General features: G+C 40.1%; 1 protein-coding gene across 1 annotated transcript; it reads right to left on the reverse strand.

Moving 5' to 3' along the window:
* Nucleotides 1-442: 442 nt before the first annotated feature.
* On the reverse strand, nt 443-17477 carry LOC144771957 (uncharacterized). The gene is made up of 5 exons (XM_078656180.1): nt 17132-17477; nt 11142-11177; nt 4501-4938; nt 1275-1490; nt 443-760 (listed from the first exon to the last, which is right to left on the reverse strand). Exons 3-5 carry the CDS (start codon nt 4936-4938, stop codon nt 476-478), a joined length of 939 nt encoding a protein of 312 aa, XP_078512306.1. The 5' UTR covers nt 11142-11177; nt 17132-17477; the 3' UTR covers nt 443-475.
* Nucleotides 17478-19518: the final 2041 nt, after the last annotated feature.

The following is a 19518-nucleotide window of genomic DNA, read 5'->3' on the forward strand; positions in this document are numbered from 1 at the left end:
TTTGTTAGTGTTCAACTATTACCACCACAGCATAACTCATCCCAACAACAGTTGCAATTCTCCCAACAACCTAATTTGTGATGTCCACCAATGCAACACGCAGCAATACCACCTTATCATTCGGCCCCCCACAGTAACATTGAGCAACAACACAGCATAACTCGGCACCAGCACAGGCGTATTTAGCACAACAACAGTCTCATTCATACATACTACTGTAGTGCGTGCAAGCTACAAAGTATGTGTATTTTGTATATGTTTTTGTAATGTCAAATGGATTGGCTGAATGTTGTATGTGGGTGTGACTATGTTGTATAAATTGAGCGTATTACTTATAATTTGCCTTTTGTATAGCAAAAATTACCATAGAAGTTGTAAAATTTGTATTCCACACTTTTTTATTTTTTTTAAAAAAAAACAAATATTTATTGTTTAACTTTGTACAAAAATAAGATATCCTGGCAACATGCAAAATTTAGTCAGAACATATTTCATCGTCTTTTTCTTTCAGAATCTTTATGATTTGGCCATTACAAAAGACAACTTCAAAAGTTTGTGGCAAAAAATGGACAAGGGCATCTCCGATGTTGTCAACTTCCTCATCTAACATAAACCATTTAATTAAGATCTGGTTTTCGATGGGCATAGATTGATATTCGTCTGTGTTTGTCACTTTTATTGTGATAATACTATTTTGCTCTGTAGAGCTTTCAACACCATAAATTTGAATGTCCATCTTTTCCTCTGGTGGGGCTGTTACCTGTTGAGAGAAAACAAAAGCAACAATTAGTTTTTAAATTTGTATACTTTATGTTTTGTGTAAGGCCTATAGTGGGTGAAAGGGACAGAGTGGTTGAAAGGGCCACATTGGGTGAAATGGACTGAGTAGGTGAAAGGGTCCCTGTTGTTGATAGGGTTTGAGTGGGTGATAGGTCGAGAGTGGGTGATAGGTCGAGAGTGGGTGATAGGTCTAGAGTGGGTGATAAGTCTAGAGTGGGTGATAAGTCTAGAGTTGGTGATAAGTCTAGAGTGGGTGATAGGCCTAGAGTGTGTGAAAGGGCCAGAGTTGTTGAAAGGTCCCGAGTGGGTGAAAGTTCCCGAGTGGGTGAAAGCTCCCGAGTGGGTGAAAGGTCCCAAGTGGGTGAAATGTCCCGAGTGGGTAAAAGGTCCAGAGTGGGTGCAAGGGGCAGAGTGGGTGAAAGGGCAAGACTGGGTGAAAGTCCAAGAGTGGCTGAGAAGAGATAATTGGCAAAAGTTTTGTTTGTTGTGCTTACCTCCATTTTGCTATGGCGCGTTGTATTCAATATTTTTTGGCAATTGAATTCATGTACAGTGACGTGAGTCAGGGTAACATATTTGCCAAGATGTATTTTAAATAGTGACGCTTCTCTCCACAGTGTCACTTTTATATCATCAGTTGCATCTTTTATTGTAATCGATTTGAGTGGGGTATCTTGCCCATTGATAAACACAGTCTTTGCGTCCTCTTCCTACACAAAAACAAAGCATTCTATTAAATATTGACTGTAAAAACACATATTACTAGTGCCTTGTATGAAAGGCAATATAATGTATCATATTTAACGACCCATATGAACATCCTTTCTAAAAGATTGAATTGTTTATTGCAAAAAATGGCTTTGTAGAGAGTACTTGTGTTTGTAGTATACACCAAAGCACTGCCATCTTATAGTTTTCAAAAGTCATACTTGCTAGTATGTGTGATGAGTGTATAATTCAAATTTTTTTGAGTTAGTTATTGAAGTTACTAAAGGTGTAATGTGTGTGTAAGTCAACTATGCATTTTTTAAGTAGACATGATGACATGAGTGAGGGTGAGGGTGAGTTATTGAGTGTGAGGTGTTGATTGTGAGTGAGTGAGGGTGAGGAGTTGATGGTGAGTGAGGGTGAGTGAGGATGAGGTGTTACGTGAGGGTGAGGGTGAATGTAAGTGAGGGTGAGTGAGGGTGAGTGAGGGTGAGAGGGTGAGGGTGAGAGATTGAAGGTGAGTGAGGGTGAGAAGTTGAGGGTGAGTAAGGATGAGGGTGAGTGTGAGTGAGGCTGAGTGAGTGTCATTTAGGGTGAGGAGTTGAGGGTGAGAGATTGAGGGTGATTGATGTTGAGAAGTTGAGGGTGAGTTAGGATGAGGGTGAGTGTGGGTGAGTGAGGGTGAGTGATTGAGTGAGGGTGAGGTGTTGAGGGTGAGTGAGGGTGAGGGTGAGGCTGAGGTGTTGAGTGAGAGTGAGGTTGACTGAGGAGTTGAGGGAGAAGGGTTAATTTTTTGAGGGGGAGGTGTTGATGGCTAGTGAGGGTGAGTTAGGGTGAGGAGTTTAGTGTGATTGAGGGTGAGTGAGATTGAGGGTGAGTGAGGCGTTGAGGCTGAAGTGTTGAGGGTGAGGTGTTGAGGGTGAGTCAGGGTGACGTTTTGAGGATGAGTGAGGGTGACTAAGGGTGAGGCATTGAGGTAAACACAGTGTTTGCATTCTCTTCCTAAAGAAAAAGTAAGCATTGTATAAAATAGTGACTGTAAAAACACATATTATTAGTGCGTTGTATGAATGGCCATATAATGTATTATATTTAGCGACCCAAATGAACATCCTTCCTAAATGATAGCAATATTTATTGCAAAAAATGTATTTGTAGAGAGTACTTGTATTTGTAGTATACAGCAAAGCGCTGGCATATTATAGTTTTCAAAACGCGTACTTTCTACATAGAGTGAAAGAGTGTATAATGCGTTTTTTTTTTAAATTGTTAATGAAGTTACTAAAGGTGTACTGTGTGTGTAAGCCAACTATGCATTTTTTTAGTACATATGATGACATGAGTGAGAGTGAGGGTGAGGGTGAGTGATTGAGGGTGAGGTGTTGAGGGTGAGTGAGGGTTAGGGTGAGTGAGGGTGGGGTTGAGGGTGAGTGAGGGTGAGTGAGGATGAGGTGTTACGTGAGGGTGAGTGTGAGTGAGGCTGAGTTAGGGTGAGGTGTTTAGGGTGAGTGAGAGTGAGGGAGTGTTGAGGGTGAGAGATTGAGGGTGAGAAGTTGAGGGTGAGTAAGGATGAGTGTGAGTGTGGGTGAGTGAGGGTGATTGATTGAGTGAGGGTGAGGTGTTGAGGGTGAGGCTGAGGTGTTGAGGTGTTGAGTGAGAGTGAGGGTGACTGAGGAGTTGAGGGAGAAGTGTTGACTTTTTGAGGGGGAGGTGTTGAGGGCTAGTGAGGGTGAGTGAGGGTGAGTGAGTGGGAGGTGTTGAGGGTGATTGAGGGTGAGTGAGATTGAGGCTGAGTGAGGCATTAAGGGTGAATTGTTGAGGGTGAGGTGTTGAGGGTGAGTGAGGGTGAGGTGTTGAGGGTGAGTGAGGGTGAGAAGTTGAGGGTGAGTAAGGATGAGGGTGAGTGAGGGTGAGTGATTGATGTTGAGGGTGAGGCTGAGGTGTTGAGGTGTTGAGTGAGAGTGAGGGTGAGTGAGGAGTTGAGGGAGAAGGGTAGAGTTTTTGAGTGGGAGGTGTTGAGGGCTAGTGAGGGTGATTGAGGGTGAGTGAGGAGGAGGTGTTGAGGGTGATTGAGGGTGAGTGAGATAGAGGGTGAGTGAGGCATTAAGGGTGAATTGTTGAGGGTGAGGTGTTGAGGGAGAGTGAGGGTGGGGTGTTGAGGGTGAGTGAGGGTGACTGAGGGTGAGGCATTGATGTAAAGACAGTCTTTGCGTTCTTTTGGTAAACCCAAAAAGAACAATTCTATAAAATAGTGACAGTAAAAACACATAGTACTAGTGCGTTGTATGAATGGCAATATAATGTATTATATTTCACGACCCAAATGAACATCCTTTCTAGCATATTGCATTTTTGTTTGTAAAAAATGGCTTTGTGGAGAGTACTTGAATTTGTAGTATACCCCAAAGCACTGGCCTATTATATTTCCCAAAACTCTTACTTTCTACATAGTGTGAAAGAGTGTATAATGCAACCTTTTTTGAGCTTGTTAGTGAAGTTACTAAGGGCCCGATGTAGGTAAATCCCATTTACCTATTTTGAAATACCGAATCCTACCGATTCGGTATTTAAAAAATAGGTAAATGGTATGTAGGTCCCAACATCTGTATTCGTTACCGAATCCTTAACAATTCTTTAATTACCGAATCGGTAAATACCGAATAGGTAATGCCCATTCATTACTATGGGCTTTGAAGCCCATAGGAATGATTAGGCATTACCGATTTGGTATTTACCGAATCGGTAATTAAAGAATTCAGAAGGGTGCAGGGGGTGTCACTTTGACACCCTCTGGCACCCCCAAAAAAGGCACAGGTGCCATGTGGCAAGCATACCTGCCCTAAGGGCAGGTCTGCCTGTCACATGACATAGGTGTGCTATTTAGACTTGCAATTTTAAAAAGTAAAAAATACATAAGATATGTCATTTACAATACTAATAAGTCCAACTTTTCAAATGCGAGACAATATTTTTTTTTAGTTGACATGATGACATGTTTGTGTTCATACTTACGGCAATTATTGTCCCTGAAACGGTCATCAGGCTTTTTAGACTTGCCCGTTTTATTTCCTTGATGGGAGAAGCCGATGGTGCAGGCGGATGCAAAATGTTGTTTGCTTGTTGGATCAGGCCATCCTCGATTGCCATTGCGGGAAATTTGGTTACTTTAGTTTGTTTTGTAATTAAAATTGTTTTGTTTTTGATAATAAAGTTTCGTATCAGTAGTCCACAGTTATTTTTCGTTTGCTCATATAAATTTACTTGGTAACAAGTACATTTTATTGTTCCAGTTTTATCTGCTAAAGCCAAATGGAATAAAATGTTCTGCTCTTGTTTAGCATTTTTGTACGTAGTTTTCCCTGAGCAGTTGATGACATTAACTCTTATTGGTTTCTGGTATGGTTTGTTGTCATCGGTATTAATGTTCATTATTTCTTCAATAGACATCATCTGAAATAGAAAATGTGATATAACATGTTAAATACAAACCCATATTGCTTTATGATCACTGTAATAGCATTCTAAAGTACCATAGTTGTGTAGTTGGACATTTGTATATATATGATCTAAAATGGATTGGTAGTTAGTTGTGTAACTGTTAATGAGTTGTTGACATTGTAATTTTGTTTCAAAGAATTCAAGTAATTGCTTGCTGTTTGCATTTCGTTGAGATACATCCACATTGAAATCCCCTATAATAATGAATTTGTGTGTGGGGTAAAAATCCGTAATATTTGTGATGAAATCAAAAAGAGAAGTTATACTTTTTAGGGGTGGTTTGTATAAAATAATAATAAGGTAATCTGTGTTATCAATCTGTAGAGTAAAATGTAAAATGTCTATCCCTTCAAGTGTCTCATAAATAGGCAATATAAATAAATCTTTTTTGTAGTACATAATCATTCCATGGTTTGTGTTGTATGTATGAAATTTATCAAATATAATGTGATGATATTGTTCTATCGTGAAATCATTAGCTGTAGCATTTCTTGTAGTGTTGATCTCAGTTAAGCAAATAATGTCTGCTTGTAATATATTCCTATCCGCTACCATAGATGAAAATTTTTTCTGTAGTGATCTTATATTGTGTGCAATGTTATTGAAATGTGCACTGTATGTATGTAACTGTGGGATATGTATTTCAAGTGGCATTTCTGTCCTTAATCTGTGCATTTCCTCATTAACTTGTGGATGTACTACAATTTTACGTTCATCAAAATTGTGTACATATACATTTTGTATTGATTTTGCCCTGCTAATAGCAACATAATGCAAATGATGAATCTTGCTGTTATTAAAGTGTATATAAAGTGGTTCGAGAGTTGCACCTTGTGTGCGATGTATAGTGCGTGCTGATGCTTGGCGTAAAGGAAATTGCTTCCGTATAATGGTAATAAATTTTTTACTGTATTGGAAATGTCTAGCTATAGCATGTATTGGTGTCCATGTATTTTGTATTTGTGAATGAAATAAGTGTTTATATTGTTGTCTGGTTGTTTGTCCTATAGTGGGATTGTCAAATAACAACCAAACAATAATAGGTGTATTGTTAATCAATTCAACTAATTGTACAACACCAGTTGCGCCATTTGTTAAACCATCATTGACATCCACATTGCAACTTAAATCATAACGAAGTTGTAAGGCAATGTGTAATGTATGTGAAAGGCCCATTGTTTTCTGTGGATCTTTGGGCAGTTGCTTAAGAATCGTTTTTTTCACATTTTCAGACAAATCTGAACTGACGGTATCGCTTGCTACTGTTATGTAGACTGGATAATCTTTGCAATGTTGTTCTAAAACCTTTTGGTTAATTTCATTAACTTCTAGATTAGTTGACATGATATATGGAATTGTTTCTAATAAAGTCTCATCAGGTTGTATTTCCCTTTGCTTAATTTGTGAAATATCTTCTTCAGTATGCTTGCCTTCTCTCAATCGGTTTAGTAATTCAGCAAATTGTAGATCTTCTTTTTGGCGCATAATTTTTGTTAATTCAAAAATTTTAAAATGTTCTTTCCATAAGTTAGCACTTAAAGGACCATACATTTGTGTAGAATCCTGAAAAATGTATCTGTCAAATACAGGTTTTAATTGGTAAAAGTCACCAATGGCTAAAATAGAAATTCCTCCAAATGGTTCATTAGATGATTTAATTTCTTGAAGCCTGTTATGTATAAAATTCAACATATTGTGTCCTACCATTGAAATTTCATCAATAATAACAACTCTAACATGCATCATTTCCATTTGTAGAGCAGTTCTATGTTCATGACTCAGTTGTTTATAAGTCAAACTTTGCGACACAGGTATTTTGAAAGTGCTATGCAGTGTTTTGCCATTAATATTATGGGCAGCCTTTCCTGTTGGAGCAGTAAGTAAGATATAAACATTATCTGGATTTTCACCGGCCTTAGTGTTATAGTAGCGTAGTAAAGTTTGATATAGTGCAGATATTACAAAACTTTTCCCAACACCAGCCCCTCCAGTGCAAAAAGTATAGCATGGAGTGCTTGTAGTTTTAAACCAATGCAAGTGATGGTAAACAAATTTAAGTTGTTCTTCCGTTAAGTTTTGCATAAGTTGTTGGTATTTTTCATTGGGTAAAATAACGTTAGTTGAGCTTTGTTCTTCAGTTGTAGTTCTAATTCCTAAATCTAGAGCCAAATCATATCTATTATTATGTTCTGGATTTTGGTCTTCTGTCTGTATATTAACAGTTGGTGATAGAGGAGGTGAAATTACATTTTCATGACACTGTTCATGAATAATGTTTGTAACTTCGCCATGCTGTTTGTTATAGATTTTTAGTTGTGTGTCAACAAATGTTTTAACTTCCAGATACCTATCATAGTAAGTTTCCTTGTTGATTAGTATTTTTTCTTCTTCCCTCCATGGATAGTGCAACATTAATATTTCTCTATAATACTCTTCTGGTTCATTATTTTTGCTAAATCTGCAAAAGCGTATTATTTTCCCTTGTCTGCGCTTATTTAAAGCATAATCATAATTCTGTTTCTTTTGTTGTTTATTTCCGTGACTACATTCTATTTCTATTTCTTCCTCATCTGAGCTGTAAAAGTTTTGTTCTGCAAGTAAATCTTCGCAATCATTTATTTCTTTCCCATGTGTTTTTTTCTTCACATAGTTGAAATTAGCCGCATAGTCTGCTAACGTGCACATCTCTAATGATTGTGGCCGTTTGCAGTACTTAATAATAATATTTTCACATTGAATGTCAGTTGAATTTTCAGGCAAGTTATTAATAGTTTCGATATCACGCATTAAATAAGTTCTTTTCTCTGGACGGCTAGTATTAATAAATACAAATGATCGTGAGCTTTTCCGTAATGGTATTTGAAGAATTAGATATGCTGCTTCTTGAGCACTAATTTCTGTGCAGTTGAGGAATTTGTTTCCTATGTGTTTAAGTTGATCTTTGATATTACTATTGCTTGTTACCTCTTTAGCAGCTTGCGCTAGAAGTTTGCTAATTCCTCTTTGCGATTTACTGATATATGAGATAATATAGACTGCACAAGCATAAGGGTCTAGTATAAACTGCAAGTCTATGTTTGCTCGCCAAGCTTCTAAAAGAGTACTATTGTAGTTATTGATGAAGCATTCGCCTGGTGTTCTTTTTAAAAAAATAGTTGTTTTTTGTAAGCTAGTTTGTATAGAAGTAATATATTCTTTATCATCCATTTTAATGAAGTCTAAAAATTCCTCAAAAGAAAGTGTATTAAAAGTAGTATTATTCATAGCTTCATGTATTATTTTCATATTATCTTGCCATTGGTTATTTGTCTCCTCAAGTGTTAATGGCTCTAATATGAGCGTTCTTGACATTGGATATTTGGGATATTGATATTTGCATGTCCGTTGCTGTTTACGTCTGCAATTTTTGGTGTGACCATGCCTTTGTAGATTTATTAACGGTTGTAAAACAGGGTTCTCAGACTTATGACAAGTGATATATTTGTCAATAAAGCTATTGACTTCTTCGACTGGTGAAACACCATACAATGGTGCTTTGTTTACCCAGAGTAATGCATGTATATGTGGAGAACCTCTTTGTTGGAATTCGACTCTGTAAAAGTAGTCTACTATTTCCCCAATTGGATTAGTGCCATTCAGCAAAACACAATTAAAGAATTTCCTAACTTGATAGTCAAACTGTCTTGCACATGTTATTGGATCTTCTTGTATTAATTTACTTTTAGTTTCCCAAGACATGTTTAAGAATTCTTCCTCTGTACATTCCTTTAAGTTTCTAACTCTCAATAGTATATTTATTAAATGGTGCCATTTTGTTTCAGCAGCAGATAAAGTCAAAAAGAAAGTGGGTATGCCAAGTTGCCTTATCATTGCAAAAATATCTTTTTTGCAACCTTCCCAATATGGAGGTGAACTGCGTATAGTTTTTAATACTTTGTACCCCTCATTAAACTGTAAAACATTGGCAATATTACATGTAATGTCTTTAGCAGTTATTTTATTTCCATCTGTAAAATGTTTTCTGATGGAAATGTTGATTTTACCATGGATCTGCTTAATATGTAATTTCTTCAGTTTAAAAAACAAATTACTAATAGATTTAGCGACTCTTCTATCATAACTCCTTAACTCTGCTTGGCAAATAGTACTATAATGTACCGGTATGTGTCTTTCCTTATTGTTAGGCCTTCGTTCACCACAAAAAATAGTAGGGAAAGCCAAAAATTCTGAATCTTTATCCTCATATAAACCTCTTGGCGTGTTATGTTCAGCTGGAGCGAAACTTAACACATTCAGCGAATTACTAGTAATAGTTTCATTTGTTAACATAGTATCCAAATTCCCAGCTTCTATGTTGTCAGAACTATCAGATGAATTGTTTGTCTCAGAAGTCTCATTGTGAGATTCTATTTCTGGAGGTATATACTCCCAGTCAGGGTTAATCGTAACACCATATTCATTAAACATTGTACTATTTTTAGCTAGCCAAGTAGCTGCCTTTTTTACTGTATTTGGTCTAATATTCTCATAATGTGTATATGATTTATAGATTAATTTCCTTTTTAATTTCACTGGGATTGTCATGGCGTCATTAATTTGCCTTGGTAAAATTGTAACAGTTGTCATAACATCTGCAGGTACATTAACTACTGCACCTGATAATGATTTTTGAAAACCGCGTGGCAGACTCCGAATTTGTAAGAATGGTATCCTAGGTGAAACTAATCTTTCTTCTAAATCATATAATTCTAATTCAACTGGTACATTTGGGAAGCCCATGCCATTTACAATAGAACATGGTGGTATTTTGTTTTTGCGAATGTAATAATAGCAAGTCTTACAAATAAAATTGGTTTTCTTGTTACTAATGTTACACTTGTTGAAAATTTCAGATTGGCTAACACTGCGTATATTTAGCAACGTTTGTTTATGCCACAGTTGATTGCAAAGAGTACAAATGTACTCTGGCCCATGCAATATTTCCCGGTGGAATTTGCGAATGATTGTATGGATTTGTTTACCTCGTTTCTGTCTTTGGCCCTGCGTGAAGATGGGGATGTTATTATCAGTAGCACTTAGTTGACTGTTGGTAATGTCTTCTTCAGCTGTATTAACTTTTTTTCTTTGTACAACTTTAGTTGGACATGTACTTGAATCCCTTTTTCTTTTCCGAGACTGTTTATTTGTTCCCTGTATAGCTTTACTATTACCTGGTAATTGTGCTAAATGATTACTATTGCTATTCCCTCCCTTACTTTTATTCAGTAAATCATCAGAAGACATTGATGTTGATGTTATCGTCTGATTAGGAGTACATTCAGTAGTATGTACCCAAATTTTTCTTTCTTGCGGTAGGTGACTATTTTTTTTGTGCACAGTAAGTGCTTTTGTAAAGGATTTCCTTTGAATGACTTTTATATCTATTGGTGTTAATTCAAATTGGACACATTGCTCAGCCTGATGTGTAAAGTTATATGCTAGTTTCATAACATATTGAATTAGGCCTTCAAACGAATTAAATGCAATTGTAACACATGTTCCGTTTGAATGAGGCATGCCTTCATGGTCCCTACTATGTGAATCAAATACAAAGTATGATTGCATATGTTTGAAAATAGCTATTACATAAACATTCATACAAAGTAGAACACCACAGTGCTTATTAATAGTAACATTTAATGCTGTGCTAATATCTGGGTAGGCTTTATCAAAACGTTTAAGGACATCACCGTAGTAAGCGTTCCGTAGCAAAAGTGAATATATCTCTTGATTGTGGTCTATATACCTTGGCAGGTCATCTGGATGCATAAGTGTTTCTTTGTTAATAGAATGCATTTGTAGATATAAAGCGTCCCCACGGTCCATTATATAATGCAGATCATTAGAGTTCCAAGTAGTTACTGGCTTGCATAAATTGTGCAAGACAGCAAACGCACTATTTGGTAAGCATTGCTTACCTTGTGATTTGCTATTAAATTTGCTATTCCCTTGATGGTAACTTGCTTTCAAGCATCTCTGCATCTTCTAAGTTATACTGAAATGTTGTTATCAACAAATGTAAATTAAGAAGGTTTGTGAACTAACAAATATTTTTTGGGGACTGTAAGGTATGAACTTTTAACAAATTTTAAACTAAGTGGCAAAGTAGTATTTACCTTAACTTCTGTTTCTTTTGTTGTTGTTTTAATAATCTGAAAGGAGAAAAAAAATACATAATGTTTAGAAGATATTTTATCGAATTTTTCCCATAAAGGGCACATTAGCATGTAAATAGTCTTTTAAAGACCTGTTAAGAGCTCTAGTGCTGCTGTGAGTGTATGCGCCACGGCTGGCACACAGGCAGGGTGAGATGATAGAGGGAGAGAGAGGGAGTGGGAGGAAAAGGGGGACAGAGAGAGAGTGAGTGAGTGCGTGAAAAGTTAATACTGAGAGACGTAAAAAAATGTGTGTGTGTGTTATCTTGTAACTTGGACTGGTTAATGTGTTGCATTGAATCTGAGAATGAATGCGGTGTGCGTGTAATATTGAAAGTGTACCCAGTTAGTGTGCAAGTAATGTACAAAGACAGAAAGGGAGTGAAGGGGAGGGAAATGCCGAGGGAGTAAAAGGGAGGGAGAGTGAAGGAGATGGAGAGTGAGGGAGAGGGAGGGAAAGTGAGGGAAAGGAAGGAAAATGGAGTGAGAGGAAGGGAAAGGGAGAGAGGGAGAGTGATAGGAAGGGAGACGGGGATGGAGGGAGGGAGAGAGAGGGGGAGGGAGACAGAGGGATTAACAAAGTTAGAGTGAGAAAGAGGAAGGCAAGAGAGAGGGAGGGGGAGCTAGAGAGGGAGAGAGAGGGTGAGTGTGGGTGAGGGGTTGAGGGTGAGTGAGGGTGAAATGTTGAGGGTGTGAGGGTGAGGTGTTGAGTGTTAGTGAGGTGAGGTGTTGAGGGTGAGGGTGAGTGAGGGGGAGGGGATGAGGGTGAGTGAGGGTGAGTGGTATTGAGGGTGAGTGAGGGTGAGGGTGAGGGTGAGTGAGGGTGACGGTTTGAGGGTGAGTGATGGTGAGGGTGAGTGAGGATGATGTGTTGAGGGTGAGTGATCATGAGGGTGAGTGAGCATGAGGTTGAGTGAGGGTGAGTGTGAGTGAGGGTGAGGGGTTGAGGGTGAGTGAAGGTAGGTTAGGCTTAGAGATTGAGGGTGAGTCAGGGTGAGAAGTTGAGGGTGAGTAAGGATGAGGGTGAGTGTGGGTGAGTGAGAATGAGGTGTTGAGGGTGAGTGAGGTGTTGAGGGTGAGTGAGGGTGAGGCTGAGGCTGAGGTGTTGAAGTGTTGAGTGAGAGTGAGGGTGAGTGAGGAGTTGAGGGAGAAGTGTTGAGGGTGTGTGTGTGAGGTGTTGAGGGCTAGTGAGGGTGGGGGAAGTGTTGAGGATGAGTGAGGGTGAGTGAAATTGAGGGTGAGTGAAATTGAAGGTGAGTGAGGTGTTGAGGGTGAGTGAGAGTGAGGTGTTGAGTGAGAGGTTGAGTGAGTGTGAGTGAGGGTGAGGGGTTGAGTGAGGGTGACTGAGGGTGACTGAGGGTGAGTGTGGGTAAGTGAGGGTGAGTGAGGATGAGCGTGAGGGTGGGTGAGGGTGAGTAAGGGTGAGTGAGGCTGAGGGTGAGGGTGAGGGAGGGTGAGGGAGGGCGAGGCGTTGAGGGTGAGTGAGGGTGAGGTGTTGAGGGTGACTGAAGGTGAGTGAGAATGAGGGTGAGTGCGGGTGAGGGTGAGGCGTTGAGGGTGAGTGAGGGTGAGGGTGAGGAAGGGAGAGGCGTTGAGGGTGAGTGAGGGAGAGCTGTTAAGGGTGACTGAGGGTGATGCGTTGAGGGTAAGTGAGGGTGAGGGTGAGGTGGAGAGTGTGAGTGAGGGTGAGGGTGAGTGAGGGTGAGGCGTTGCGGGTAAGTGAGGGTGAGTGTGTGTGTGAGGCTTCAAAAAATAGCGACCCCCTTAAAGTAGTGTCGTTATTTGTATTAGGAAAATAGTTGAGAATTGCTGAGGATGTGGGACTTGAATGTGTCTGTGGGTAGTTTTAAAAGCTGGAATTGTTGTTGGGGATGGAGAGGGAGTGAGTGTGTGCGTGAAGAGTTAATAGTGCGAGACGTACCGAAAAATGTGTGTGTGTGTCATCGTGTAACTTAGATTACTTAGTATATTGCATTGAATATGAAAATGAATGCGGTGTGCGTGTAATATTGAAAGTGTACCCAGTTAGTGTGCAAGTAATGTAGAAAGATAGAGAGGGAGTAAAGGGGAGACAAATGGAGAGTTATGTACAAAGACAGAGAGGAAGGGAAAGTTAGGGAAAGGAAGGGAAATGGAGGGAGAGGAAGAGAAAGGGAGTGAGATGCAGGGTGATAGGGAGGGAGAAGGAGAGGGAGGGAGAGAGGAGGAAGAAGAGAGGGGGAGTGAGACAGAGGGAGGAACACAGTTAGAGTGAGACAGAGGAAGACAGGAGAGAGGGAGGGGGAGCTATAGAGAGGGAGAGAGAGCTATAGAGATGTAGGGAGACCGCGAGAGAAAGAGAGCGAGAAAATTATGTGTATGCCGGGAGGGCTCAGTGCACGAAGCCTTCGGCTGCAGGGTCCTGTGATTAACCTCATGGTCAGTTTTATGTTGTTGCTGTCGCCCCGACCCTTAACCACTAACCCTGCCCCCACCGATGCGGTCCTTGGACACAAAGTAAACAGTAAATGTTTCACCTGCGAGAAAGATTGTGAGTAGCCATGTAATAGAGGGTGTGGGCGAAAGTCCCCTTGATCGTGGATTGTGTGTATGAAAAGTTTGTTGTGGTGTGGCGAAGTGTTGCGAACGGATTATGAGTGTACTATTCCCCCTAATGTTCCAATGTGCCTGTGAATAGTGTATTAAGTGTAAGGTCAAGTTTTTTTTTGGGTAGGCAGCTAATCCTGGCTAATGTGTTATTGGATGTGTGCTTGTGAAAATGTAATACTAGTAGTTGTACGAGCGGCTGTTTCCGTGTGTCAGCTTGTAACTTGGATTACTAACTGTGCAAGTAAAGCTGCGAATGAATGCATTCTGCGTAAATGTTGTAAAGTGTTGCATGTTTACGTGCAAATTAATGTGCAATTAGAAGTTCTGACTGAAAGTTTGGTGCTGTAGTGGCGAAGTGCTATGATGTTACATTGCGTAGGAGTTGCACGTGCTGTATAAGGGTGGCAGTCAGTGTTTTGCCTAATGTGACAGGCTGTGTGTGATTAGTGTAAGATGCAGTGTTTTGCCTAATGTGACAGGGTGTGTGTGATTAGTGTGCTATAGAGAGGGAGGGAGACGAAGAGAGAAAGAGAGCGAGAAAATTATGTGTATGCCGGGAGGGCTCAGTGGACGAAGCCTTCGGCTGCAGGGTCCTGTGATTAACCTCATGGCCAGTTTTATGTTGTTGCTGTAGCCCCGACCCTTAACCACTGACCCTGCCCCCACCGATGCGGTCCTTGGACACAAAGTAAACATTAAATTTGGCCCCTGAGAGAAAGATTGTGAGTAGCCATGTAATAGAGGGTGTGTGTGAAAGTGCCCTTGTTCGTGGAATGTGTGTATGAAAATTTTGTTGTGGTGTGGCGAAGTGTTGCGAACGGTTTATGGCTGTACTATTCTCCCTAATGATACAATGTGCCTGGGAATAGTGTAGTAACTGTAAAGTGAAGTGTTTATTTTTGTAGGCCGCAAATCCTGGCTAATGTGTTATTGGATGTGTGTTTGTGGAAAGGTAATACTAGTAGTTGTACGAGCGGCTGTTTTCGTGTGTCAGCTAGTAACTTGGATTACTTACTGTGTGCAAGTAAAGCTGCGGGTGAATGTTGTAAAGTGTAGCCTGTTTGCGTGCAAATAAATGTGCAATTTGAAGTTGTGCCTGAAAGTTTGGTGCTGTAGTGGCGAAGTGCTATGATCTTAGATTGCGTTTGAGTCGCACGTGCTGTATAAGGGTGGCAGTCAGTGTTTTGCCTAATGTGACAGGCTGTGTGTGATTAGTGTAATATGCAGCTCTGTTCACTCTTGAGTCCGATCATCCAGTTTACTGTCTTGCTATGAAGCTGTCAATGAAAGCGTAATGAGTGTTCTAATGTGGTCGCACTCATTTCGGCGTGCGTGTGATATAGTATGTGTTCCTAACAGTGTGTGCGTGAAAAGTTAATACTAATAGATGTAAAAAAAAGGGTGCGTATGTGTCATCTTGTAACTTGCACTGGTTACTGTGTTACATTTAATCTGAGAATGCAAGCGGTATGCGTGTAATATTGAAAGATAATCTGACAAGGTGTGTGTGAGTAGTGTAAGCTGGAGCTCTGTTCACTGTTCAGTCCGATCATCCTGTTTACTGTATTGCTGTGAAGCTGTGACAAAAATCGTAAGGAGTGTTCTGTTGTGGTTGCACTCAATTCGCCGTGCGTGTTATATAGTATGTGTTCTTAACCGTGTGTGCGTGAAAAGGTAATAGTAACCGACGTAAAAAGGTGTGTGTGTCATGTTGTAATTAGGAGTAGTTACTGTGTTGCATTAAATATAAGAATGAATGGGTGTGTGTCAAACTTATGTTGTGCCTTGAATTATTGGAAGGAATGTTCTGTGTGGCGAGTCGGAGTGTTAGGAACGGAAGTAAAAATTGTGTAGAAGAGTGAACAGTTGGCTGCTGTATAAGGGTGGCAGTCAGTGTTTTGCCTAATGTGACAGGCTGTGTGTGATTAGTGTAAGATGCAGTGTTTTGCCTAATGTGACAGGGTGTGTGTGATTAGTGTGCTATAGAGAGGGAGGGAGACGAAGAGAGAAAGAGAGCGAGAAAATTATGTGTATGGCGGGAGGGCTCAGTGGACGAAGCCTTCGGCTGCAGGGTCCTGTGATTAACCTCATGGCCAGTTTTATGTTGTTGCTGTAGCCCCGACCCTTAACCACTGACCCTGCCCCCACCGATGCGGTCCTTGGACACAAAGTAAACATTAAATTTGGCCCCTGAGAGAAAGATTGTGAGTAGCCATGTAATAGAGGGTGTGTGTGAAAGTGCCCTTGTTCGTGGAATGTGTGTATGAAAATTTTGTTGTGGTGTGGCGAAGTGTTGCGAACGGTTTATGGCTGTACTATTCTCCCTAATGATACAATGTGCCTGGGAATAGTGTAGTAACTGTAAAGTGAAGTGTTTATTTTTGTAGGCCGCAAATCCTGGCTAATGTGTTATTGGATGTGTGTTTGTGGAAAGGTAATACTAGTAGTTGTACGAGCGGCTGTTTTCGTGTGTCAGCTAGTAACTTGGATTACTTACTGTGTGCCAGTAAAGCTGCGGGTGAATGTTGTAAAGTGTAGCCTGTTTGCGTGCAAATAAATGTGCAATTTGAAGTTGTGCCTGAAAGTTTGGTGCTGTAGTGGCGAAGTGCTATGATCTTAGATTGCGTTTGAGTCGCACGTGCTGTATAAGGGTGGCAGTCAGTGTTTTGCCTAATGTGACAGGCTGTGTGTGATTAGTGTAAGATGCAGCTCTGTTCACTCTTGAGTCCGATCATCCAGTTTACTGTCTTGCTATGAAGCTGTCAATGAAAGCGTAATGAGTGTTCTAATGTGGTCGCACTCATTTCGGCGTGCGTGTGATATAGTATGTGTTCCTAACAGTGTGTGCGTGAAAAGTTAATACTAATAGATGTAAAAAAAAGGGTGCGTATGTGTCATCTTGTAACTTGCACTGGTTACTGTGTTACATTTAATCTGAGAATGCAAGCGGTATGCGTGTAATATTGAAAGATAATCTGACAAGGTGTGTGTGAGTAGTGTAAGCTGGAGCTCTGTTCACTGTTCAGTCCGATCATCCTGTTTACTGTATTGCTGTGAAGCTGTGACAAAAATCGTAAGGAGTGTTCTGTTGTGGTTGCACTCAATTCGCCGTGCGTGTTATATAGTATGTGTTCTTAACCGTGTGTGCGTGAAAAGGTAATAGTAACAGACGTAAAAAGGTGTGTGTGTCATGTTGTAATTAGGAGTAGTTACTGTGTTGCATTAAATATAAGAATGAATGGGTGTGTGTCAAACTTATGTTGTGCCTTGAATTATTGGAAGGAATGTTCTGTGTGGTGAGTCGGAGTGTTAGGAACGGAAGTAAAATTTGTGTAGAAGAGTGAACAGTTGCCTGTACTTACATGATATATGTTGGTGCGCAGTTTCTTTCCCCCTATCAAGGAAATGTTGAAAGCGTACCAATAACCTACAAGAGATAACGATAAAAAAAACAATATGTATCGGTTGGTTTAAACAAAGGTATGACCTGTTTGAGAAATTACGTAGTCCTTTGCTAAGTATTACCATAGAAAATGTAGATTTGCAAACAAACATGTCGCAGAATAATTTAACACAGGTGCAATGTTGATATAGTAACAGTTCTAATAAACGCAAGTAAATGTATCAATACTGTCCCTTAGATGTATAGAAATAAAACTTGCATGCACTTACGTTCTAAGATTGAATGCCGTAATTTTTCAGTGGCTGTTGGTCGATAGCAGCAAGTACAGCGCCGTTCTGTAAGTCGAAGTTCTGTCCTCGCAGGTAAAAAGAGAGTATGACTTAAAGTGACCCGTCCCTCTGCTTAAATAGGGGGTAACGATGCAAGAATCTTTTTTTTTTTTTTGGTTTAAGAAAGGATCAAAGCTTTTAGTCCTTCCCTTGCCCCAAGGAAAAGTCACACTAGCTGATGTGCGCGACTTGGAAGTGTGAATGTTTGAATGTGTATGCAGATGGAGTTTCGACATTGGCGCGCCAGTAGACGTCCCTGGGCAACTCCCTTAAGCCCACATAAGATTTTGCTCGGAACTGACAAAGCAAAGTGCCTTTTTTTTTTACGTTAGTGTAATTAGACTTCAACTGTCTGCTCGAAGTTACACTTAAAAATGGCATATATAAAGCATCCAAAGTATACAAAGTTTCACTTTTAAACATACAACTCTTGTAATATACTGGCTCAAAGTTGTGGCGTTTATGTTTAGTATGAAAATACTGAAAATTGCTGCGGATGCGTCCATTAATGTGTGTGTGGCAACGTGAAAATACAGTGGGTGAATGAGAAAGATGGTCGATGATTTTGTTTGGCAAAAAAGAAATGTAAAGACAGGTGTGGTGCTGAACGGGTCAGAGGCCGGATGCAATATTTGCCATAAAAATTGTGTTCTTCGTTTTATTATGAAAATCGTGAACATTGCTGCGTAAGTGGCCCTTAAATGTGTCTGTGGGTAGTTTTAAATGCTAGGATAATTTTGGCTGTGTGTGTACGTGTTGTAAATACAGAATTTCGCTGCGGGTGCGTCCCTTAATGTAAGTCTTGTAATATACAGGCTCAAAGTTGTGGCGTTTATGTTTAGTATGAAAATACAGAACATTGCTGCAGATGCCTCCATTAATGTGTGAGTGTCACCGTAGAAATACAGTGGGAGAATGAGAAAGATGGTCGATGATTTTGTTTGCCAATACATAAATGTAGAGACAGGTGTGGCGAAATGTTATGAGCTGATGTATGATGCTGAATGGGTCAGAGGCTGGATACAATATTTGCCATCAAAGTTGTGTTGTTAATTTTAATATGAAATTCGTGAGCATTGCTGAGGATGCGGCCCTTGAATGTGGCTGTGTGTAATTATAAATGGTGGGATTGTTGTCGGTGTGTGTGTACGGCATGGTATGTAGACTATAGGAGTTTTGGTTAAAAAACATAACCTTTACAGACGCCATTTTCGACCTTACTGTAATTTGACTCTAACTGTCTGATCCAAGTTACGCTTAAAAATGGCATGAGGAGTTGAGGGTGAGGGTGAGGGTGAGTGAGGGTAAGGGTGATTGAGGGTTTGAGAGTTAGTGAGGGTGAGGGGTTGAGGGTGAGTGAGGGTGAGGGTAGGTGAGAGGTTGAAGCTGAGGGTGATTGAGGGTGAGCATGCCTCCATTAATGTGTGTGTGGCAACGTTAAAATACATTTGGCGAATTAGAAAGATGGTAGATAATTTTGTTTGCCAATACATAAATGTAGCGATAGGTGTGGCGAAATGTTCTGAGCTGATTTATTTTCCATCAAAGTTGTGTTGTTATTTTTACTATAAAAATCGTGAGCATTGCTGAGGATGCGGACCTTGAATGTGTCTGTGGGTAATTGTAAATGCTGGGATTGTTGTCGTTGTGTGTACGGCATGGTATGTAAAGTATAGGAGTTTTGTTCTAAAAACATAACGTTTCCAGACGACATTTTCTCCCTTACTGGAATTCGTCTTGAACTGTCTGCACCAAATTACCCTTAAATATAGCATGAGGGGTTGAGGGTGAGTGAGGGTGAGGGTGAGTGAGGGTGAGGCTGCTGCGGATGCGTCCCTTAATGTGTGTGTATAAGAAATATGGTGGTTATCCAAAAGAAGGCCACATCGGAAATTTTTCCCTGAAGGCAACATCGAAAATCTGTAGTCTGTACAAGCGTCGAAGTAGAATAGGCCGATGTTACATACTACGCTGTACCGCAAAATTGTGAAATACTAGGCCTGGTTATGTAAAGTAA

This window comes from Lissotriton helveticus, chromosome 8 (genome assembly GCF_964261635.1).
Source record: "Lissotriton helveticus chromosome 8, aLisHel1.1, whole genome shotgun sequence".
In the NCBI taxonomy this organism is placed as follows: domain Eukaryota; kingdom Metazoa; phylum Chordata; class Amphibia; order Caudata; family Salamandridae; genus Lissotriton; species Lissotriton helveticus.

Bases quoted from the DNA above. Each gene is read 5' to 3' on its own strand.
- LOC144771957 (XM_078656180.1), bottom strand. From the start codon at position 4,938: ATGATGTCTATTGAAGAAATAATGAACATTAATACCGATGACAACAAA. The intron at 1,491-4,500 runs GTAAGTATGAAC...GTTTTTGTGTAG, and splicing joins TTTCAGGGACAATAATTGCC to GAAGAGGACGCAAAGACTGT. The intron at 761-1,274 runs GTAAGCACAACA...TTCTCTCAACAG, and splicing joins CGCGCCATAGCAAAATGGAG to GTAACAGCCCCACCAGAGGA.